Source organism: Tachypleus tridentatus, chromosome 12 (genome assembly GCF_004210375.1).
Source record: "Tachypleus tridentatus isolate NWPU-2018 chromosome 12, ASM421037v1, whole genome shotgun sequence".
Taxonomy (NCBI): domain Eukaryota; kingdom Metazoa; phylum Arthropoda; class Merostomata; order Xiphosura; family Limulidae; genus Tachypleus; species Tachypleus tridentatus.
The window spans coordinates 93,624,367-93,650,810 of record NC_134836.1 but is presented as its reverse complement, the minus strand read 5'-3'; the positions used below and the strand labels follow the sequence as shown (position 1 = coordinate 93,650,810).

Here is a 26,444-nt window from a genome sequence, read left to right as displayed (position 1 = left end):
AAATGTTGAATCTGACCAGAATTTGGAAAATTATTCCAAACCAATTGTATGTTTTGTTTCAATCTAACCAATAAAAACTTAGTATTTTTCTCAAAAATTAACCAGTCTTATATGTGTTTACTCATTAATTCATCTGCAACTAATAAAGAGTCAATAAGAGCATGTGAAATGCCAATACATACTTGAAGCATAACTTCTTATTTATTCTTACCTGTCTTGATTATAATTTTTTACAGTTTTACAGCACTGAAATGATATTTAAGGTCTGTGGGAGTAATATTATACATTTCCAGTACTTTTCTTTGTTCCCATGGGGCTAGAAATGTTTCACATGCAATAAAAATATATATTTTTTTAAATTAAGGTTTGTGGCAGACAATTTCAGCTTTAAAGAAAAATACAACCAAATGTTCACAAAGACCTAAAGTAAACAAAAAAAGAAATCACTGCTAAATCAAATCAAAGGGCACAGAAACTGTAACCGTTATATAAAAAGTTCAAATAACATTCCCAATCCACAAAGATTAGCATATGACCTATCCATCCATTTATGTCATCTTGATACAAAAGCTCTCCATCTTGAAACAAAGTACAATGAAATAACAATTCAATATTTATGATACTTGAAAACAGAAAATTATGGATTGTTTCGTTTCGTATTACCACTAAATTGAATTCGTTCTAGGTAAAATTATAGTGTCAGTTTAGGTACAAACAATTAACTCATTGAAGAATTTTGAGCAAAACAAAGCCAGAGATACATAAAAAAAACACAAATGTCCCTTTTGAGTCTTGGTAAAGGACAAATAGATAAGTCATTCAGAAGTATCTGAACAGCCAGTTTTGGATAAGGGGCATAATCAGCTGAACAAATACCTTAACAGATACAAATTTTCAGATGCAGAAGATATCTCATAAATTAAACAGAATATAAATAGTAATAAACTGATGATGGCTGAGAAATACCTCTATATAAAAGTTACTGGGAAGTGGGAGGCCTCACTTGTATGTCAGAACTTATAGCATGGGCAAAGATAACAAAAGTATATACATCAAAGAAAGGCAAATCACAAAAATCAGACAGACATGGACAAACAAACATTAAAGATTTCAGACACATACATTCTGTTTAATAATAAGTTTTTGTGATTAACCATACACCACCACTCTCAGTCTAAGATATAAAAACTTACAAACTTTCAATGAATTTAAGTCACTCATTGCAGGTGTATTATAGAACTTAATCAAATGTTAATAATTGTAAATGACAAACATTTATATAGCATCTTAATACGAAACGAAACAATCAGCATATACTAAGACATTAGCAACAAACTTATAAGTGTGCAAACCAAAACATATTTCTATCAAAACCTGAATGTTACAGCAATCAACTGATAGATTGAAAGTCTTACACTCATACAAGACTCTTCTAAAATCTAAAGACAAACTCACTTCTTTTTTATCCTTTGAATTCCCCTTTCTTCTTCTTCATTAAATTTTTGTATAAATGCTTTTAGTTCCACTTCAGATAAATTCAAGTACTGAGCAACCTAAATAAAAATTACCAAACGGTATTGTGTAAGATCTACTCACACTTGCAAGTGTTCATAACAGTAAGTTATGGCACTGTAATGATCAACATGTATCTAAAAAAAGACAATCCCAGGTTCAAAGTAGTAGTTAGATGTATGTATGTTTGGAAAAACAGTTTAGTGAGAAATATATACAAATAAGCTGCCATATAAACAAGTTAATAAACAACAACCTTTGGTGCATAACTTTCCTTGTAAAAACTGATACACAGAGAATTTATTTAGGTACTTATACTATAAAATGTTTAAAGATTAATACAAAGCTTTTCAATTGACATAGACTTTCATTTTTGTATTTCATAAGTTTAAATGTATACAGAAATTATTCAAAAATATTTTAAAAATTATTAAGTAAACACTATTTACAACTCATATTGAAGTAGCTAAACAAACATTTATCACTATGCATTTATTCAGCCTTTCACAAAGAACAATTAAATAACATGGTTCTGTGTTGTTTAAATCTTACTTATCTTATGCAAGTCAATGTCTTAGGAGTTGCCAAAAACTGTTTCAATGTTAATAAAATAGGATAAGAGCTTAATGATAATACAGTGAATAATGTAAAGTAACTGAAGATTCCTTGTAGTGAAGAAGAAATAAAACTGAAAATTTTATTTCAATATTTCTCATCTGTCTCAAAATATCATCCAAAATCTAATCATGTTACAAAATATATTTAGGTCCTACATGCACTACTTATTTTTACCTACTGCAAAAAATGAAAAAAAGTTCATTCTCTTTGTTAAAACTAAAAGAGGTGTACACCTTGAAACCAATAAACTAATATCATTGGAACCATAAACAACAACAATCAAATATTTCATAATATATCTCAATCATCAACAGATTTCACAACACTGTTAAGCAGACTAAGCATGTTAATATAAAAGTAACCAGTTTAATATTTGAAAAGAAGTAAAAACCCAAATTTTATTGACTCACATCAAATTAAGGGTTAAAATGATGTAAAGTTTTCATATCCATAGCTAAGAATGAGCAGTACCTTAATGTTTTTATAGAGTATGTTAATCATAACTCTTACAAAACTTACAAGCATCCAGCACGATGTATATTCATTAATTCTACAGACGTGTCTTCTCTTTTTCACCTGCTTGTACATATTAACTTATAATTCCTAATTTGTTACTTTTGCTACTTTTAATAATAAACGAATTCTCTGGTATCTATTTATTATTTCCTCTGATTTTCCTGTTGTGTAACCATGACTGAATAAAGATACATCCGTCTTATAAATCAGATTTAAAGGTTTTCGTATTGCCTGTTTTAGGGAAAAAAATCATTACAGGAATATACATAAATAAAGATACATTCTACACTAGTTATCAAAAGATAAAACTTATGACTATATCTATCATTACACAAGTAACTTTTTGTTGTGCTGATGTCACAATTAATTCTAACACAGCCAACCAATCAACAATGGACTAATCATATTTAAACCAAAAAAAGAATAGACTGCAGAAAAAAACATCACTTTCACTCATACATACTATCACTTAATTCATGCAAATATTGTAAGGTTATGAAATGATGTAATCCTTTCATGTGTGTATTCATTACATGTGCTTGAAATCTTTTATGTGCCATCCACAAACATGAATCATGATCAGCATGTTTTATACAGATATACGATGATTACAAGCCTAAGTGAAAAAGTATTTTGCGAAAAATGTCAAGTACAGAAAAATAATTATTCTCAATTATAGTATGAAATAAACTGATTAATTTAATTTTTTTTATCATAATCAAATACAGATTAGACAAGTATGAATAATATTGTTAAGAACCAGGTTTTCAATTAATTATAAAATTGATGGACAACTCAGATTTATTGCCAGATAATTAATCAGAGTTAAACAAAAACTAAAGTGTAGCAATCAGACAATTAATCAGAGTTAGACAAAAAACTGAAGTGTAGCAATTCAACCATTTCATAATTTAAAATTGTCAAACTTAATTTCTTCACAAAATTAATGTGGATCAATCGACTATATACAATCCCACCTCTTTAACTAACTTCAATCAGTAAAACAAGTTGCTTTCAACAAAAAAAAAATCATCTCAAAATCTTACTCTTAATGTAAACTCTAAATTAAATTAACAAATATATAATCAATGAAACAGTAGCATGACATACTGTTTTATTACACTAATAACAACCACGAACAGTTATTCCAATTCACCAAAGTGCTATTGACCCTTTTACAACTCTCTTGACTTTTGAATATGTAATATTTTCTGTAAATAGGTTGTACTTTACAAAAAAAAAAGAAGTATTTTCCTAACAATACAAAAAGAAATCTATTAGCCAACCTTAATTATAGGAAGAATCTATAAGTATTAATATATTTAAAAAACAGCAACATTAATTTACAACTGTTGTAGGCACTATGGGACTTGAGAATATCAATAACAAAGCTTTAGTTACTTACAGAGCTTCCTAAAAGTAGTTTAAGTCATGCCAACTGAACAGCAAGACAAAAATACAAGTAATAAAAATCTTAACTAACATATCTTACAAGTTTTATGCAATTACAAACTTGAAAGATATAGATTCAAATTTTCATTTCTTGTTTAATTAGTCAAGAACACACATCCACTTGCCTTAAGGTTAAAATCCTTAATACAAATTTTTTCCTTTTTCACTAAACATAAGCTACTCATTAAGGTAGAGACAAATGATATGACTGTCTTAAATAGAAGTATAATGAATTTCAGGTTTTATATGTATGGAAGTATTGTAGTAATTTTGTAAAGAAAACCAAAAGCTGAACTTCATGTCAGATTCTGATCATTAATTAATGATATAATACATTTTTAGCCCCATCCAAATAAACATCTCCACAAAAATCCTCAGTAAATCCATCTGAATAATATAGCCCAGAATCTCAATTAAAATAAGTACACAAATAGCAATGCACAGTTATTAAATATAGGTGAAACTGTGATGCTACTAATTTTCTGAATCTAACAGTTTTATTTATTTGTATATGTTACTCCCCCTCATGAGTTTGATGTAAACTAGTACACGAATTAATAAAAAAGAGAGAGAGATTACTTTATGTCAACTTCCTCTTCAGCTTATCAAAATTTCTCTGCTTCTAACATATATATATAATTAACACTCCTACGAAAAGTGGGGCCTAATAGGCCCCAGAGCAACTTGAAAGGTTATTAATATTAGGCTAATAATTTTGTATTTAAATGAAATTGCCATTTAAATCAATTAATGAATGGATTAACGAGATTCCCACTGTCCCTATCTACTATCTAGCGAAACCACAGCCAGGGAAACGGGCTTGAAGAAATCAGGACTAGAAACGTCTTTTCGTAGGAGTGTTAAGTTAGTGGTTCTGACTTAATCGATACCCCTCTATTCATCATCACCATAACTTTGAAAGTTCTCTCAAAATAATGTCTCAGAACAAAATTTCAGAAATTTTGGAAGGTAAAAAATGTATTTCCACTGCAAGAAGGAAAAATCTGGAGGAACATCAGTGACATTCAACTGGTCCAGAAATGATTAAATGGTCATTATAATTTTTTTAGTAAAATAAAAAATTCCAAATTTTAATAAAAGTAACATTCTATGAACTAAGCAAACAAGAAATGTATATACATTTGAATTAAATACTGTTCACTAATCTGCTATGAATACCTCATGTTTTCACAACCAATGTCAAAGTTTACTTTTTTAAAAAATGCAAAACATTCAGCCCAAATGATCCCTTTATGAAAACATATTTAATTAAAGAGGTATGTTCAACTCATGTTTCAAACTTGCACTTACCTCACATGAAATCTCTTTTGTTTGACTTTTATTCATGATAAAAATCTTTGCAACATCTTCATTAGGACCTAGCATAACCCTTGTAAGTAACGGATATTCCTGATCTTGAATTTGTCGACATTCTGGAAAGTAAAAAATTAGAAAACACTTCTTTTTTTTTTTTTTTATAATCACATACCTACAATACAGATAGGAACTAATGCTTTGCTAGACAATTTTATGAAATGTGTATTCTAAGAGATCATAAAAATGCCTCGTTGAAATACAATAAAAAAGTAGGATATGTCAGGAAGAGTCCTATTTCATATTAATGTCTACAAGTAGATGGCATAACTCACAATACAACATTTGCTAAGTACAGACCTAATGAGATCAAACAGGATGACTGCATTAATTTTGAGCTGGTTAAGAAAACATTGGAAAGTTTAGAGAACAGTCTGGGACAGATAAAATTTCCACAAGGATTTTGACTGAGGCTGGATATGTAAATTACTTGTCAGTCTTTTGATATTTGGCAGGTACCAGAGAATTGGAAGTTAACTAATGTAATTTCTCTTTTTAAGGGAGGTGATAAAAATTGTCCCAGAGGTTATAGACCCATTAGTTGTGGGAAAAGTTTTGGAATGTTTCACAAAAGATATGTTGCAAAGCCATTAAACAAAGTTGAGAATTTTATTGGTTGTCAATATTGTTCCACTAAGGGAAAATATTACTTTACAAACATTCTGACATTATTTGGAAAGGTTACTTCTTGGAATGTTTCACAAAAGATATGTTGCAAAACCATCAAACAAATTTGAGAATTTTATTGGTTGTCAATATTGTTCCACTAAGGGAAAATATTACTTTACAAACATTTTGGCATTATTTGGAAAGGTTACTGCTTAAGTAATAGAGTGCAAGAGTGCCCATTTGGTGTACCTGGATTTTCAAAAAGCATTTGACAAAGTGCCACATAAAAAGCTTGTAATAAAATTATCTATTAGTGTGAAGAATATGTTAGCAAATTGAATAGAAGATTGGCTGAATGGAAGAAAGCATAGTGTTGTTATAAATAGTTTAATCAAAGTGGATTAACACTACAATTGAGGTACCTCAAGGCTCAGTCTTAACCCCTTATTCTTTATGATTTACATCAATGATAAAAGAAAGAATGGTTAAAAAAACACTAAAATTTGCAAATTATATTAAAACCTTGGGTGTTGCTAGCTGTGAAGAGAATGCTGCTGATTTACAAAAAGATTTACATCATTTAGTGGGTTGAGCAAACAGATTATCATAATTTGAATAATAAGTATAATTTGAATGGGAATAACCTCAGCAGTATCATGACAGAAAGGATTTTGGTATATTAGCCAATCAGTCTCGAAAGCCATCCAAGTAGTGTGCAGTTGCTAGTTGTAGAAAGATAGGATTTTAAGTTGTGCTTAGAGAAAAATTGAATAAAAGTTTAAAGAGGTTGGTTGGTTGATTTAGTATTTTATAGCAAAAAGCAACTAGGCTATCAGTTCCAAACATCTTGTAAAAGGTAAAAGTAAATTCAGTAAAATTCATAAAAGGATATTAAGGTAAAACAAAACAAAGTTAAAAAATAAATAAATAGCATAAAACCAATGTTTACATTTAGTCTATAATGTCAAGAGAAAACTACAGTAATTCAAGTTGTAAAGAACTTTCTGTAGCATGACTGCAATACTCATAACTTGCCAGGAAGACTAACAGGTAAGTACAAAAACCACCCTCAGTCACCTGAAGTTGGCCTTTCCAGTCCTAGTTTCAAGTTACTTAATGTTACGGTCAATTTTTAATTTCAAATTCAACTAGATGAACTGTGATTTTTTAAAAGGGAGCCACATTAAAAAGGTGTAATGTACAAATTAAAAAAACTTAAATGGCATTAAAAAGATTAATGGCCTTTAAAAAACTAAAAACATTTCCAAGGTGGACAGTGTCACCATCACCAATAACACTGTCTAACTTATGGACAAACCTTGGAAAAGAACATGCTTAAAATGGTGCCATTGTTGTGAATCATAACAATGACAAGAAAGTACAACATGGCTTATTGTAATCTGAGTATCACACAAACTACACACTGGTGCATCAGTTACAGATAAAACAAAATGATGAGTTAAAAAACTGTGACCAATGCGTAGTCTAGTTAGAACAACTTCCTCTTTCTGATCTTGACGGGAACAAGATGTCCAAAGTTCAATATAAAGTCTTATTTGTAAAAGCTTGTTTTAGCATTGCTTACTCCAAGTCGACTGCCAGCTGGGTCAGGGGTGATAGTGCCAGAGCAAATAGACTTAGCTGCAGTGTTGGCGAGCTCGTTCCCGCGAATACCAACATGGCCCAGTATCCAGAAAAAATGGATAGAAGTAGATGTTAAAGAGAAATGGGCCAATCAGTTTTGAATATTGGCATAAAAAGGGTGTGAACAAAAGTGAAACAATTCCAAAGCCAGTAGAGAACTAAGCAAGTCAGTATAAATCGTGCAGTTTCAGTACTGCTTAGCTTCTATGTGATCCAAGGCAAAAGAAATGTCGTACAGTTCAGCAGTGAACACAGAAGCTGTAGAGTGGATTCTACATGCAACCACCAAACTACAACAAACCATGGCAGAGCCCACACAGGCACCTGATTTCGAACCATCTGTATAAAGATGAATAGAAGGATAGTTTGAAAGATGTTCAGCAAATAGCAGACAGTATTTCCAATCAGGAGTGTCTACTTTTCTCAGATGACTTAGAAATAGGTCACAATTGGGGACTGTAAGAAGCCATGGTGAGATGGGCTGACCAGTGGATACAGCAATGTTATACAAGTACAGACCCAATTCATCTAACTGCATCTGGATACGAGGGCCAAAAGGAGCAATGACAGACCGTTGGTTTGAAAAAGCATGTCTCATCAAGGAAGGAAAACACAATCTCAGGTGGGATGCTTTGGTAAGGAACGAATTTTTGAAGTATATAGTATAGACAGTTGTAAACGGCAAAGGTGCAAAAAAGGTTTATGAGACTATGTATAAGCTCTGAACTGAGGAAGTGAGAAAAGCCCCAGTGCAGAGCCGAAATCCTTAATGATGAATAGGGTCTAGCATCTTTAAGGCCAATGATCTGGCAGAGCCATAGACCAGTGATCCATAGTCGAGTTTCAATCAAATAAAAGCACAATATATCATTAGCATAGAACGTCGATCAGCTCCCCAAGTGGTGGTAGAGAGGACATGGAGGATGTTCAGTGCTCTTACACATTTGACCCATAGCTGCTTGATGTGTGGTATAAATGTTAGCTTATGGTCAAAGATAAGCCCCAAGAACTTAGTCTCAGAAACCACAGGCAGCACAACTTCACCGATACGGAGTTCAGGATCAGGGTGAATACCCCCGTTGGCAGCAAAAGTGCATGCAAATGGTTTTAGAGAGAGAGAATGTAAAGATGTTTGCTGTGGTCCACTTCAGTAAACAACTGAGGGCATTCTGTAGCTGCCGCTCAATATACCTCATGTTTGACGACTGACATGAGATGTGAAAGTCATCAATGTAAAGCCCGTTTGCAACAGTGAGAGGGAGTTGTTTAGTGATGGCATTAATTTTTATACTGAAAAGTGTGACACTCAGAACACAGCCCTGAGGGACACCAAGTTTCTGTAGAAAAGAACGGGAAAGTGTCAAACCCACACAAACTTGGAATCTCCTGCCCATTAAATATTTTTTAATAAAAATGGGCAAATGGCCACATAACCCATATATATGGAGGTCTCACAAAATGCCAAATCTCCACGTTGTATCACACACCTTCTCAATGTCAAAGAATATTGACACAAGATGTCATTTGAAAAAAGGCTTCTCTGATTGACGTTTCAAGTCGAATCAGGTGGTCCATTGTGGAGCACTGTTGTTGGAACTCACACTGGGTGGGTGTGAGGAAGTTGTTTGATTCGAGAAACCAAACAAGACGAGCATTAACCATCCTCTCTAAGGTCTTACAGAGACGGCTCGTTAAAGCAATTGGACTTTAGTTTGAAGGAATCTTGGGATCCTTCCCAGGCTTGGAGAAAGGCAGGACAATAGCCTGGCACCAAGCATCAGGAAAAACATTCTCCTGCCAGATCCAGTTAAAAACAATCAGAAGAATAGCAAGAGAAGCAGGAGATAGATGGCACATCATGTCATAGTGTATATCATCAGGTCCAACTGATGCATTGCCTGACTGGTGAAGAGCCAGTTTGAGTTCCACCAGTGTTAAGGTAAAGGGATGATTTAGTCATAGAGACAATCAGCTCAAAAGGAAAGAAGTGATTGCTCTGCCTGAGTCTTGGTGACCAAGAAGGTGGAAGAAGAGGCAGAAGTGCAAGATACCCAGCAAAAGCTTTCACCTAGAGTATTGGCAATGCTCTGGGTATCAGCTACTTCTTGGCCATCAGAGAGCAACATTGAGAGGGGCAACAGAATGATATTCCCACTGACCTTTCAAATCTTGTCCCAAATGACTTTGGAACTAGTGGTAGAGGATATGCTGGTTGTGAACTTAATCCAAGATTCCTTCTGGCTTTGACGTCTTACCCATCGTGCATGTGCACGGGCCCTCTGGAAAGCTATACAGTTCGAGTGTGTGAAATATCTACAGAAAGTATCCCAGACTCATTTTTGAGCCTTCCATGCCATGTGGTAGGCAGGAGTCCACCAAGGATAAGGATATAGTGGAAAACGTGTCAAGGTTTTAGGGATACATTGAGCAGCTGCTTGTACAATACAGTCAGTTACTGCTGCCACACAGTCGTCTACTGATGGCTTACAAACAATAGCAGGATCAAGTTCTACGAGAGCAGTGAAAGAGGGCCAGCTTCCCTGATCCAGCTTCCTCCCTTGGGGCACATGAGTCGGGTGGCATCGACCACGGCCAGTCTCTCTCAATATTAGAGGAAAATGATCACTGCCTCATAGATTATTGTCTGCCCTCCATGAAAAATGAGAAAATAATGAAGGGAACAAATTGAGAGATCAATAGCAGTAAAGGACTGGCTAGGCACATGGAAACAAGTAGAAGAACCAATATTAAAAAGAGAAAGGTTGTGATCAGAGAGCATACACTCTACAGAAGGGAGACGGCAACCGTTCAATGAGAGCATCAAGGTCTGATTGATCATATGTCTCTCCAGATAACAGATAGAGAGAGCAAACAGTAATGGTATGACCCAAGGAAACACAGATAGCTACGGCCTCCAAGTGTGTGTCGAGTGGCAAAGACAGGGTGGGCACATGCTGATCAACCAACAGTGCCACCCTTCATTGCACTCATCCATCACACAGCCTGTCATTTCTGTATAAAGAAAACCACCGAAAGGTGACTGTATCGGCAGGTTTCAGAAATGTTTCCTATAAGAAGAGACAAACAGGATGGTAGGAAGCAATCTGTGTTTTGATGTCATCCAGATTAGAACGTAAACCTCAACAGTTCCATTGTATCAGGGTGGCTATTTTTATTTACGTGTAGGATAATTAGGCGGAGAACCTTTTGGTTTACAACCACGTATTTTTTCCTTACTTTTCTTATTCGAGGGAGGTCTATTGACCTCCATGGATCCTTCCCTGGGTCGATTGGGCAGGTCTTTGCTGTTGGAAGGGGATTCCAGAGACTGAGGATGTGAATGAATGGTTTGTTTTGCATCTTGGGGTGAAAAAGGAAGATGGATCCAAGGAAATGCCTGTACCTGGAACCAAAAGATGTGGATCTTGGGGTTTGGTGGAATGTATAGAAGGGACAGAGATAGGTGTCAAAGTTGATTCAAGCACACGTCAAAGAACCACGACATGACGTTTTCAAGTGACCGAACCGTTGACACTGGAAACATCTGAGAGAGTTTGGAATGTATGGCCATACTATGCAGTTAAGATAACCTACTTTAATGGTGACAGGCGGATGTGGTGATGTAAATGTCAGAATGAGGGCATTGGTTGGCACCATAATTACATCTTTGCAAGTGGAGATACACCTCACTGCAGAAACACCTTGGGCAGAGAAACCAGCGGGAATCTCCGACTCTGGGATGTTCTTCAAATCCCTCTCAACAATAACTCCCCGTGATGAATTTAAAGTAGCATGAGGTGTAACCTCTATAGGTATATCCCCAATTGCCTTTGAATGCAACAGGAGTTCACTGTGCTGAGGTGTGGATGTTTCCACCAATATGTCACCTGATCAAAGCTTTTTTACTGACTTTGGAGAGCCAGCATGTCCCTCTAGTCCTTTCTGAATGAAAAAGGGAGGCATTTGCCCTAAAGGTTTGTCTGAAAGTGAGTGCAATATAAGAAAATGAGGCATAACAGGTGGTACAGATGGTGAGGATTGCTGCTCAGAATCATCAAGATGTGGTCGTTTACCTATAGACTGTTTTTCACTATTTTATTAAGATTTTTAACTGAAGTATCCATAATAAAGAAAGGAAAATTTTGGTGCCACTGACCATACCTGCCATGAAGCCCTACGAGGAGACACACTACAATGTCAAACAAGGACACTGCAGCAACACCAGGGTTTTGTGAGCACTATACCCAAACACCAGCATCAGATACAATGTCCACAACACCTGTTGAGAACATCCAACACTGGAACTTGGTTGACCCTAGCCTGAGTGGACCAGCCAATTGATCCAAGGAAGGGGCTACCTCAAGGCTGCCCATCTACAGGAATTCAAGACCAAAGTGGTGTGTTAGGGTTGGACCCCTCAACCAACAGGATCATCTCCTCCCCTTCATGGGTTGCCATGCACGGCAAACAAGTGGGTGGACGTTTAGATCCCAGAGGAGGTAAACTGAAAGAACAGAACCTTCCCTGGGAGGTCCCCTCACCACGTACAGGAATCCACACCAAGGGGTTTAAAGAGGTTATAATTTTTTTTGCATAGGTCACTGATTATGCCACATTTGGAACACTTGTGTCCAGTCTTTGGCTCCTTACCTTAGGAAAAACAATGAATTGTTGGAAAGGGTTGTTTGGAGAAGGTTAACCAGAATGATGCCTGAGATGGAGGGGATTGTCATATGAAGGAGGGGGGGGTGAAACCTCTCAAATTGTTTTCTCTTGAGAAAAAAAAGAGTTAAGGGAAATCTCAGAATAGTAGAACAAGGAAATACAATTATAAACTTTGGCAGGGTAGGAGTCATCTTCAACTGAGACAGTTTTATTTTCTTAACAGCAAATCCATCAAGTTTGTAATGTCATGGGATAACTTTAAGATTTTTAAAAAAATTTATTTGTTAATAGTTTTAGCTTACTTATGTGATGGAACAGCTGAGATAGACAATATATCCCAAGTTGTTGCAAAACGTTGTGTTACGTTAAAAATGTAAGCTTTACACTTGTGTTTTAATCAGCATATTTTAGACATTTAAAAAATCCACACATCTATCTATACAACAGAAGTCATTAATTTAGGTCTGTTACAATCAGAGGTGAAGTCATAAGATATTCATTGGGTAGCACTGGGATTTATGACTCGTTTTGACTTTTTGTTATGTTTACAAGTAGATTTACTAACCAGGTCTAATTCACTCAGTTGATTTTTTCTTTGTTGTTGAAAATTTCTGCCTTGGTTATAATACTGAAACTTGTGACTTCTTTTACAGTTAATCATTGGCTGTGATTCAACAAAATTAAAACATGATCCATAAACAAATATATTTTAAGATAAACTGCCCAGTTCAGAGTTATAAAAAAGGGTAAAACTCAAATACCCAACATTATTAATACACCATGAGCATATATTAAATTTCAAAGCTGAAAAAATTTACTCAAAAGTATAATAACAGAAAAAGCACATTAATTAAATGTTACCCATCACAGAAAAGTTATTTTACTGCAAATTACAAAAACACCTGAGGCATTACATAACTAGCACATGGATTATTTAAATAGTAAATTTCCAACAAAAATGTGATAAGTTTAAAATTTGGCAATCAATAATTTTCATAAATATTTGTTTATTCCTATTTTAGCAGATTTCTAAATTATTTTTAAACCTTACATTTAAGACTAACAAAGAGTAAACAAATTTAAATTCACCAATTTTTTAAAAGTACTGTACAGTTATAGCACAAAAACAGTTATATTTTAATAATACATGAGTGAAACAATATATAATTAAAATGTAACAAAATTGCAAATTACTGAAAAAGAAATAGACAAAAGAATATCCTCGCATTCTTACCTCCTGTGTCTCTCACGATAAACAGTGCAAAATCATCACTACTATTTTCTACTTTAAATTTGTCCAAGAGCATGTTAATAACTTCAGGAGTTGTGACTAAACTGGTTACCCAAACTGTCGTCACAGTTCCATAACTAGGCTTAAACACACTAGTCTGTAAAAGTGCAAAGAAATTAACAACTTTTTCATATTCCCTTCAACACAGACCAAAATTAAACTATTCACACAATAATTTTATAACTCCATATATTTTGTTATTTATGAATTATGCCCTAGTACCAGTCAAGTCACAATTATTCAAAATGTTTGTAATATAATTAAAAATCTTGATATCTTAGATAATACTTAGTGGCTAATGTTTATGTAGACATAAAAAACTCTCAAAACAGTTTCTATTGAGAGTTCTCAATAGGAAGTCACTTCATGCATCAGTTCTTGCTGTTGATTATTCTTTGGCTTGTTTGTAGCAAACATATACATCTGAAGTGAATAAACAGATCATGTAATAACCTCAATCTACACATTAACTTTCTTCATTCGAGCAACTTAGCCACTTGGATAACGTCAGATCCTTTTATAAGTGATTTTTTTATTTCATTTTAATGGCAAAAAGAAAACTAGTCAACAGTTAACTCAATCAAAATGAAGAGAAGCCCTTTAATAAGAAGGTTCTGGCATTGATAATGTTTAGACATTCCAGCTTCCTCTTATAATAAATAACACTACAAAAACCATGTCACAACACTATATGTAAATGTGAAACTAGCTCAAATTTTTTACTTCCCTAAAAAGCTGGTAAAATGTCCAAGAGAGGTCTACACATTAGTCAGTAAGGTCATCTAAGAAACTAAAAAAATGTCAGGAACTCTTGGGAGAATTAAGCAGTAGTTTTAACTAAGAATTTTTATCAAAGAGGGATACATCAATCTCAAAGAAAAATAGTTCCAATGGACCATAAATAACTCATGTATGGACCTCTTCATCTATGAGGGAGATTATCCACTAATAAATGTAATTGTTTTGTTTTTATAATAATTTTACAAAGGGAAATAGCTTAATAAAAGCTTTATCAGGAACAAACTATTCAGTAATCAGAATCTTGAGGCAGTGGTGGGATCATCAATAAGCCACAGATACCAAATAACAGAGTGTTCGAGTTCAACTCTCAAAGTCAGTTAAAAATAAAGACAAGAAAGGATACAGCAATAGCAAGTACTGTAGATCCAAAACAGTTTCTTCTGAAAATTTTGAATCATTAGTTCTAATGTAAGTTTGAAAGGTTTACACTGCAAGCTGAAGTAAATATATACATACATCAAGAAGAGAAGTAACTCAAAATTCTAAGAACCAATACAGTTGAAACATTTGATAAAAACAATAAATACATTAAAAGTTTTAAGAGAAAAAAACTCAGATTTGAGCTGTCTGATTAACTGGGAGTATAACAGGATAATTCATAAATGATTGCAAAGGCCTAACTGTAATAGTCATTAGAGACCAGAAATTTCTGAAGTCATTTCTTTTAAGTACAATCATGCAGCAGAAATCTAGAAAAAATGGTTTAAAAACAAAACAAGGAAAATAAAGATGAAAACTATTGTGTATGGGTGAATCGTACAGTAGATTACCGAAACCAAACAGTTTCAACAATTTATGATTTCTGGACAAACCACTAAAAATACACTACCAGCTGAAATGAAAAATGTTTATTTTAAAAACAAGAGCAAACACAGTTACAAACTTGTCTTATTTACCCACATTTTCAATGATAGCAATCTAAAACAAACTTTTGAAAAGAAATATGAAGTCAAAAAAGTAGTGGCTACTATATGTAACATAAAACAAAAAAGAATATATTCAACAATGACAAAAAAGAAAGACAGAGATTGCTATAAAATCAAAATGTAAAGACAGGACATAAAAACAAACCAATGACCAAGTATAACTGTGGAAAACAGGACAGAGAATGGCAGTTTGCTCATGACAGTAAGAAGTTTGTGCAACTGTAAAATCTGCAAGTTATTGTGAAAAGTTATACTAACAGTATATGTTGAAGTGTTAACATTACTGATTCAAAATTGGATACTGACAATTCCATAAATGTTGACAACTATGTAAACTGTTGTAATTTTGAGGTTCCTTTGGCAGCATTGTTTAGTCAGACAAATAATGATGAATGTATTTATAAATGAACAGATTCTCATATGATGCATTGCTCAGAAACTATTTGAGTGAACATGAACATATTTTTAGCTGTTACAAGTTAATGCAGTGGTTTGCAGAAGCAAAAAAAAAAAAGGGCTACTTAAGTCATCTACACAAAAAAATCATCTAGCAACCAATGATAGTTAGCAAGATGCTGATCAGTAAACATCTCTTGATATAACTGGTATGACTGTTAATCATATCTTTTTAATAGAAAGCCAAGAAACACACAGAACCAAAGACTTTCAGGAAATAAATGAAAGAGATTGTAAATGAATAACAAATAAGAAGTAGTATATTACAAAATTCACAGACATCAAGTTTCTATAAGAAGTGATAAAATATCCCATAAAAGTTTGAAATCTGATCTTGTGTACATAGTTATTCCAGTAATGTCAAGCACAAAATATTTGAGCACCACCACTTCTTCAGAGATTAGAACAGTAGAAAAAGGAGAACAAACTCTATAAAAACAAAGAAAAGTAACTAATAGCACATCTCTTGTCTGTCCATTTTAATAAATTAAACTATCAATGGCATGAATCATATAACTGATTATGAAACTGCTTTTGAAAGAACATATAAATTCAAAGTAATCCATGTATAAATATGCTAAGAAAGTGGCATAAAAAAGAAGAAGAAAACTTGATAACAAAGAATAAAGAATTAGATGGAATTACCAGTAAAAGGATAAAGTAAGTATGAAATATAATGAAAACAGGAACTGGTTAAATTGAGAGAAAATCTCTTACCAGGCCAAAAATAACCTATGAAAATACTACTATATCTTCAGAGCACTTTTATAGATATTTCAAGAAAAAACAACATGGAATCACATGATATTAAACTTTTATTGTTACACTCACCACAATGAGAGTCATACCACATTTCTTAAAGGAAATGCCAAGAGTAAACTGAAAGAATAGGAAGCCATGGATCAAATAACATCTCTTCAGAATCCATCTGCATCACAGACGATGATAGTGAAAATGAAATCAAAAGCATTAATACTTGTAGAGGTTTTTCTCCTATTGACGAAGTACTTGAGGAAAATATTAATGCGATCAGATCTAAAATGGTTATGATTAAATTTCAATGACACCTAGCACTCATAAAATATGAGCTTCCACCACACCATTTGACCTGTTTAAATATTCAGTGGTGCCTTTGGAGTTGTCTAAGGTACTTGCTACATTTCCTCAGTTAACAAATAAAGTGTTTGTAGGAACAGAAGAGCTTGCAACACTGTATTTTGGTGGCATTACGGTATTCAATAAAACATGGGATACACATAGTTTAAAGATCACTCTAAGAAATATGAATGACAATAAGATCAAATAACTGGAAAATTGAATATACTAAAGTTATAATTTTGGGCCATGTTGTAGAAGATGGGCAAGTTTAATCCCAGGAAAAAAAAACTTAAATATTCCACCACTGCAGTATCTCTTATCAGATTGGCAAACAAAAGACACCAACAAGGCTCACTTCAAATTAAACAATGTGATGAAGAATTTAGTTAATTAAAGAGCATATACTTAAGTAACACAGTTCTGACAAATTCTGTGTATCCTGCTAGTAAGACTGAAATTGTTACAGCACTCAGAAATTATATGAAAATATAAGCCATCCAACTGAATAAGCTATTACTATGCAAACAAAAAAACTGCTCCTTCACAAATAAAGAAAGAGTGCCTAGCCACCACACTTGTTATTTTCAAATATACCATTAGTGAGCACAGATCACCATCTTTTACAGTATCTGTTATATTTATCATGTTTATTGTGTGTGGAAATATACATTTATAAATATGTGATAATAAGCTCTTTGTGTGTGTGTGTGTGTGTGTGACATACCCACATGTTACAAATAAGTAACATTTAATGTTGTATGAATATTTTATTTTGATTATTTCAACAGTCTATAAAGTAATTAAATATGAACTAATACACTTTATAATGGCATATTTGTTAGTTTTAATGACATGCTGATTCTAACATTTAGAATATCCACTCCTGGGATATCTTCAAGTTAATTACTAATCAATTAAGGTATAGAATCACATTGTTATAAATGAATCTTTTGTGAGTAAACCACGACTCAACTGGTTGACTTGAATCTGGACTTTTATGCCACATACTTGTAAATAAATGTGTGCATAATAAAGTTGTGCATCTAGTGTGATTTATTAAGCAGTGTTCATCTCTAGGTGAAAATTCACCTAATGTATACAAATGGTAGAGAACAATTTCATTGTAAAGAAACACTAGGCTACATTCATGTACAACTATTTTCTAAACAAAAACATGTAGTTTTTGTATAGTAAACATCAGTAACAAAAACAATTTTTTTTTACATATCTATAATTTACAAGTAAATGTAGTGATTTACCTCTCGATTATAAAAATGACCATTAATTGAGCAACGACGTCTAATCTTAGCTCGTGATGACTTCAAGTTCCTTCTCAGAGGTACATTTTCAAGTTCTGTATCTAATAAAAGGTCATTTAGATCTGTCCTCAAATTATTAGACTCAGTGCTTCCATCACTTTCTCCAGAACAACAATTCAGTTTCGTTTCTTTCATTAATCCTGCTGGAAGGGTTTTGTAAACTCTTCCAATCTCATGTGAAGAACTTTCTTCGTCATTATTGCTCATGTTGGAGAACTGAAAAGATATCTTGTGAGGAAGATTTTTCAACACTTCACTAAAATCACAGCTCACTTTATCACTTGTGTTATTCAACCAGTCAAAACTGTCACTTCCTACTAAGTCAAGAAGGTCATCCATCTTCTGAAGAAGGAAAAACACAGCATCATTTCATACATTATCACAAGTTAATGCACATTAACAAAGTAACATAAAAAATTTTCAATGAAACATAGTATTATTGAAATTCATGACAAACAAACAAACAAACCAGAAATTATTGTACATCATTTTATTTATAAATAAAGGTTTAGCAAGCAAAGTCTCAAAATAATGAAATTAGGCACTGATAAAAAGTTAATGAAATACCACGTGTCAGCGTCTTTACTGATCCTAATGGAAAACCTATATTATCATATGAACTTAAAGCCAGTTGCATATACCTAATAAAGTGTCTGAACATTTAAGCACTTTTTCAATATAACTGATTCCACAGCATTTGATTCTAACCAGTGTAACTATCAATAACTCAAAAGAAATGAGCATATTAAAGCATTTCCAATGATATTTCAAATGACCAATACATTTCCCAAACTTGTGCTAATCCCTTAAGTCCTAGTGAACTGATAAATATTGATGAACATTACTATAATACTGATAAATGTATTGATTAGTTTTATTGTGAGTTCTACTACTACTGCTATGCAAAAATAATTATAGGACATATTCCTATAGATATGCAAACCATGAAACTTGAAATAGTGATATTCGTATGTTACTAAAGTGGTCTCTCTTTAAAGATTAATAACATTAGTTAAAAATACTATTGTTGTATCACAGTAAAATACTAGCAGTACTTATTTGATAAATATTTGTGAGAAAAATGTTTTCACATCATCCATCTCGACCAATAATTCAATTTTAAATATATATACACAGGCATACAATTTTTTTTTAAATATGTAAAAAAGAACGACACACTTTAAATAATGAGAAAAAAGACATTCAAGTTAAAACACCATTTCCTTAACTCTTTGCATTAACTAATAATTAAACAAAAATCTAAGCATCACCCTGATATAAAAGATCACGTGGTGTATAATTGCTAGTTTTAAACCTAATTCTGTGTATGTTCCATTTTACACTGTTTAGAGTGTACACTAGTAGAAATATGTCATTACATGTATAATCCTAAGGATATTTCAACTTGTATATTTGAACTGGTTGTAGTTGAAATTTGATTTTTCTTTCTTTTCCTTTTTTTTTTTTTTGAATTTTATTTTGATATTTTTGAATTTTAGAAACAATTTTGTGTCAATTTCAGTACCAGCTTATCTGAATGATTAACAGGATACAGTAAATACAGTGTACAATATTTCATGAAACCTTTACAAGTGTAATAAAACTATAAACTACACGTAAAATGGAAAAAAAAAGTATTAAAATGTGTTAAAAACCTAATTCACATCTCAATATCAATAGATTTTGATAAAATGGCATAGAGTAAAAACAGAGCAAACAGGCTACAAGTTTTATTTCATTAATGATAACCAATATCAATAAAATTTAATTTTATATCTCATGTTCTACCAGAATACAGCTGAACCAATAAAACAAAGTAGAGCTGTAAATCCTAGGTACTGTTTTGGAGCTGGTTCAACTAAATGCTAAAAATGATCTACAAGCCTCACAATTGATGATAAAAATGGTGGATCCAGATATGAAGTGTAACAGTAGATTTTATTTACTGCTATAATGCTGCCAGTTACAGACAATGAAGTAGATCTTAGGTCTTAACTTATTTATTACTGGCCTCATGTTTTATTAGGTGTTCATTCTCAAGCTATTATTATTATTGATATTACATCAAATACTATAACAGATTAAACCAAGGGAACTAAATGTAAGAAATATGAGTGTGATACTAAAAGCCTTAACTTCAATAATGTTTAAAATTCAAAGTAAATTTTCATACTTAGGTGTCTAAAGACAATGCAGTAAGTGCATGCAGTTGTTAAGCAAACACATTTTTGGACCAAGCATACATCATTAATATCCTTTGATTTTTTCCTTCTCACAATAGAAATATAAATTTAACCAAGTTATATAAAACTTGGATATTATTTACTAAATAATTATAATTTGATAATTTTCAATTATCAATTCTTGAAATTTCCAAAATTTTGTTGCAAGTTCCTTTTTGTTTTTTACATATTAAAAATATGTCATCTAAGAATTTAAATATTTCCATAGTTTGTCAAAATGTTCCATTTGATATATCCAATCAATTTGATTGATTTTCATTAACACATTTATTTTGCTGATTGCAGTAGTCATCACTCCCATTTAAATATGGAAAAAAACAACGTACAAAGATTTATCAGTGGCTAAGACTTGACCTTTCAAAATACGATCAGGTCTAGAGCAGTGCAACTTAATAAATTACCTATAAACATTAATTATACAAATTAGTATCACACAAACTAACCAATTAATCAAAATTATAATAAAATCAACTAATTACAATTACCAATTCCAATTGTTACTGTTAACTGAAATTATGATTAGTTGATTATTTTTATATAATCAATATAATTAAAGTTTCTAATTACTACTAAGTTAACTCATTCAAATAAGAAATTTAGTTGAAATTATGTGTTTAATTTTTGTCAAGCTATAGTTTACAAACAAGTACAAAGCAACATAATGACATTTTTAGCAGAAAAGTACATTTGAAAAAAAAATACAAATTTCCAAGGTCTGTGGTTTGTTACAAAATCTTCTAAAAATTCCCATAAGAATTCATTTTTCTTCTCAGCAGGACCTACAAATTATCACTTTCCCATGTTACTCAGTGGCACAGCTGTATGTCTCCAAATTATAGTGCTTGAACCTGGGTTCTGATACCCACGGTGAGCAGAGCACAGATAGCCCATTGTGCAGCTTTGTGTCTAACTACAAACAATACAAATACTGTCCTACAAAAGCATAAATACTTCTTGCATCATTTTACTCACTTTACATTGACACAAAAATTATACTGCTTGAACCTTGGTTCTGATACCCATGGTGAGCAGAGCACAGATAGCCCATTGTGCAGCTTTGTGTCTAACTACAAACAAAACAAATACTGTCCTATTAAAGCATAAATACTCTTGCATCATTTTATTCACTTTACATACATTGACACAAAAAGTTGATTATGTGCTCCACCAATTGGTACTAAACATTTGCCTGTAACTATTATCAATGCAGAGACTGATTTATTAGCGGTTTAACTGACATGATGTAAAATCATAAAAAAGTGTAGCAGAAATAAGAGCAGAAAAAAGAGAAGGAAAACCATGTGAGAAACAAAAACATGTATAATTCTATTCTTAAGGGATGGTAGCTTCTAGCAAATTACACATTTATGACTTAAAATGGACAGAAAAAATTAACAAAAACCCTGTAAGTGCACTTTTCACAACCAAGACTTCTCAAAGCTGTGCAGAAATGTAACTTAGGAAGAATTTTTCATTTCATTTTATGAATTATATTAAATAAATGTTAGAAAAATGACAGAATATTAATTCTAAAATATTTTTGAATAAGCAATTATGATAATAGTTAGAATTATAATTTTTACTTAAATTTTGGCACAGATGAAAGGGTTAAGCTAGAGACTAGAGTTATCATTACTAGTGAGCAACATACCTACAAACACTTGGAAATAATTTAAAGTAGTATTCTTGAAATGTAAAAAAAACACACAAGGTATCAAGTGGTATAGTTAGCATTAAACTTGATGAGATACATAGTTCAAGCTTATAGGTGACCAACATATGACACTATATTTAAAATTTCACTCTCAGCCATAGAATGGGTGTGTCAAAGGCAATTAGTAAGCTAAAAATTTAATATTAGTAAATATAAATAGCTAGATCTCTACCAGTTTAACATTTTCATATGTTCCTCAGGATTTAATGCTGGTAATTCCAACTTGGTGGATGCAACTAATGTTAGCAATATTTGTTTTAACAGTAAAAACATTCACTTATGTGTACGCCAAACTTCAAAACATTTTAAATCTTGTTAAAAATATTGTAGCAAAAAGAGCCAAGATAAATGCTAAAATTTATACATTTAGTGTCTCTCTTCAAAAAATACTGTAAATTGAAAAAAAAAAAAAAATTAATTTCAGTTGTTCTGAAGCTTAAAAATATATATCTTTCAGAACATGTGCAAATACATTTCTCCTTGTTTCATCATCACTTTTGAATCATATTTCTGTAGAAATATTTATTTGATCACTTATGAACAAAATATGCAGCTCCTCTTTATTAAGACCAACTTTATATGGGTATTAATATAAGATTTGACATTCAGACACTTTAAATTAGAATAAAATTCACATAATTATTTGTACAACAGAAAGCTACAAGCTAATGGATTTGGTATATGAATATTGTTTATTAACAAAAAACCAGAAGTAATAAATTAAACTGACTGTCCCACATATTTGTACTTCAAAATAATACATGTCCCAATTATAGCATCAGTATTGCTTGTTTCAAGTATTTGTCACTCTGATGACTAGTTGTTCTCATACAACATAACACTGCAGTGCAAAAAATAATACAGAATTTTTTTATTTAAAAACTGCTTTTGAAGATTTGGTAATGAGAAAATGAGCTGGCAATGGTTTATTATGCCTTTTATTGAAATAAAAATACTAAATTCAGATGTTAGAAAACTGATTACATTCCATCTTCTCCCACAATAATGTGTCAATCATTCTGGTGATAAAATTCAAATTTATTTATTTCATGTTTATAATTGGTTGTGAAAAAACCAAAAACATTGATATTTATGAAAAGAATATTTATTATGGTTTATTTTTACTTCAACCACTGAATTAACAACACTGGTCACAGAACAACTAATAATATACATTTAAAAGAAAAAAGCAAATATTTAATTTTTTAAACAACTTGGATAAATATTAAAAGAAGGTTCTAATGTACTTTTTCACATCACAGAGAACTTACACTAGTGTTTTTTTCTATCCTTAAACTAACACCACGTTACACTGAAATAAACTGTTTTGAATACCCGTATGTATCTTACAACATTCTCAGGTAGAGCCACATATTTGTGGCTTAAAAAATGATACATACCCAATTTCTAACATAACTGAACAACTAAATCTCATGAATGTTTAATTACAAGATTACTGAAGATATAAAATTACCTGTGAAAGATTCTCATTTCCACCTGAATGACGGAAACTATTCCTCTTTCTCACAGGCATCCTATCATCATGGTCTTCTTTTAGATGTATGGCTTTACTAACTCCCCATGATATTCGAAGAATACCTTCCAAGATAAGACGACCATTTCTCTGAAATAATGAACAAAACACTGATACCATAACTGTTCAACATTTAGGATTATCTTAGCTAGAACACTATAATTTTTAACACACACATTATACTTAACTGGATATAAGAAACAAATTCTTTCTATAGTATTGTACATGCATCATTCTAATTAAAAAATTTCTTACTTAAATTCGGTTAATATATATTTATCTTACAATAAAAATTGTTAACATATTTACTTCATGAAAATACAGATCATAGTTTACAATGCAACCCAGAATTTTTGTAAGTTGCCATACATTATATTCAGTGAATGCCCTTTCCATACAAACAATATTTTATCAAATCTCTAGATAACTAAAACCTGAGCTTCACCAACTATATTTTGAACTTTTAATAATCAGACACTTGAACAACAAACAGTTTCATAAAAGTGATGTAATTAATTATATAACACTATGTTAGGCCCATTATATTTTAACACAACCTTCTTAATCTAGTTCAAGAATTAGAACAGTATATAATAATAGCATTTCAATCACACTATGTTCATCATAGCCATCATTGACAATACATTTCACGTAATCCAGAGCTTTTCTGGCTGACTGCGATACAATAAACACATAGTGTGAATGCATTTTTAGAAGCATAATATAACAGGTCTAACATAATGACTTATGACAAGTAATTAATTATGTCATGCATCACCAACTTCTAAAAGACATTCACACCATAAAGGTTATTGTAAGAAACGGCCTATGCAAATAATATTTAGACTATTACTGTGCTCATTGCATCCAAGCTGGCTGCAGGGCTCAGCATTGAGTGGAATGCATCATCGGTAATAGATATGATGGATATGGTATAGTTGAAATACAATTATTTTATACTCTTATAATTCTTGAAAATCCATAAAGGACTAGATTAGGAAAGTAGCATTAAAATACAATAAGCCTAACATAATATCTTATGACAAATATAATTAATTACATCATACTTCCCAAGCTTCTGAAAGGCATTCACACCATAATGATATTGTAATTTTGACAATACTATAAATAGTCTGAATCTAGGATTTAAGTTTTCTTAGTTCCTTATTATAAATATTAAAGTCATTAATATTAACAAAACAAAACACAAACAGTGTCGTGAATGTTCAGAAGCCTAATTTTCAAATTGTATATAACTTTGGAATGAAATGTTTTTTATTTTATTTTTGGATTATATATAGATGTCTGTAGTGTTCCAAGCAGAACTGTGTTATACAGTTGACTACTTATGAGCAGTGGTTACATCAACTCCTCAATTAATTGAGGTTAATGTTTCAAATTATTACTGTTTTCAGTTATTCTAACTACCAATTAATTTTTTACAAAAGTAATCAATAAATCAAAATTACAGTGAAATGGACTATCACAAAAATAATTAATTGAAATAACACTTTTCAATCATTCCTATTTTCAATTATTCCAACTATCTAAGAAATCAGAATATTGCCATCATGTTTATTTGTTGTTAAGCACAAAGCTACATAATGGGCTGTCCAATTTTAGACTTTATAAGTTAGTCTTTGTTCAGCGGTATTATGTGACGGAAAGGTTCATTGGGGAATTCTTGGGCTTTATTTTCATGAAGCTTACTCATCCTGACTTTAATATGGTAAAGCTACCAGGGCAAGGTTAAAGTATAGTGGGGCCCTAAGCCTAAATAATATTTGGAAAGAATTCTTGTCTCTATTCTGCTAGTTTTAAGAACCATAATATTTTTTATTTGAGTAGCCAGAGAGACCCTGTATGACCTTGGACTAGGTTATTTACACATTAATTGATGCTATCTGCCACTATCATTAATTTTGAAATACTAATTAAAGGGAAGGAAACTGACTGGCAGCACCCACCACCAACTTTTCTTTTTTGGCTTGTATGTATCATTGTTTAAGGAACATTGCACAAAATGATTAACTGAATGTAATTAATTAACACACATAACCCTAACCACCCATCTCAAGTATTGAGGGCACTCTCTCTCTTAGATACCAATTGAGCAATGTTCAATATAATTAGTTTAAAATTGTTTAATTTTGAAACCAACTTCTAGATCTTTTATTAAATACTGATTATGGTTTTTTTCTGATAATTCTCAAATATCTAAGAGTCACATTCATTTCACATAAGATATTTCTGTAAAATTTTAGTTCTGGCATATTTAATTTTCAGACAGTTTAATTTGTATCACTATTTTATACAAGTGTTCCAATGATTTAAAAATTCCTTACTTCTCTACTTCTAATTTCTCCACTTCTCCCTTCATAAACATTATTGTAAACTCTTAACTTTGCCTGCAAGTGTGTCCTAGAAAGAAAATTTGCATTTTAACTTAAAAGGGTACAATTACAAATTAATATATAAAACAATTTATTTATATTGAAAAGAAAAACAACAAAATCTGTCACATTTCACACACAAAAATATATCCAAATTGTTTAAAGTTTCACTCAAAAATATTACTATACTTTAAATTTACTCATTTTCCCTAACTCAATAAAAAACTTACTAGTTATCTTTTATCTTCCATTTTATATGTAATGTTTCTCTTTGTAATC

The 26,444-nt window shown here is 31.9% G+C and overlaps 1 protein-coding gene across 5 annotated transcripts in view; it reads right to left on the bottom strand.

Annotated features, from left to right (window-relative positions):
* Rassf (Ras association family member) overlaps positions 1–26,444 on the bottom strand; it is a 39,252-nt gene that overhangs the window by 6,722 nt on the left and 6,086 nt on the right. For all 5 annotated transcript variants that reach the window (XM_076471027.1, XM_076471026.1, XM_076471029.1 and 2 more), the window contains exons 4-9: positions 26,118–26,193; positions 23,713–23,862; positions 18,222–18,623; positions 13,625–13,778; positions 5,410–5,531; positions 1,456–1,553 (exon numbers count right to left, since the gene is read on the bottom strand). In XM_076471027.1, the coding sequence (XP_076327142.1) occupies positions 1,456–1,553; positions 5,410–5,531; positions 13,625–13,778; positions 18,222–18,623; positions 23,713–23,862; positions 26,118–26,193 (1,002 nt within the window). The remainder of the gene's footprint in view (positions 1–1,455; positions 1,554–5,409; positions 5,532–13,624; positions 13,779–18,221; positions 18,624–23,712; positions 23,863–26,117; positions 26,194–26,444) is intronic.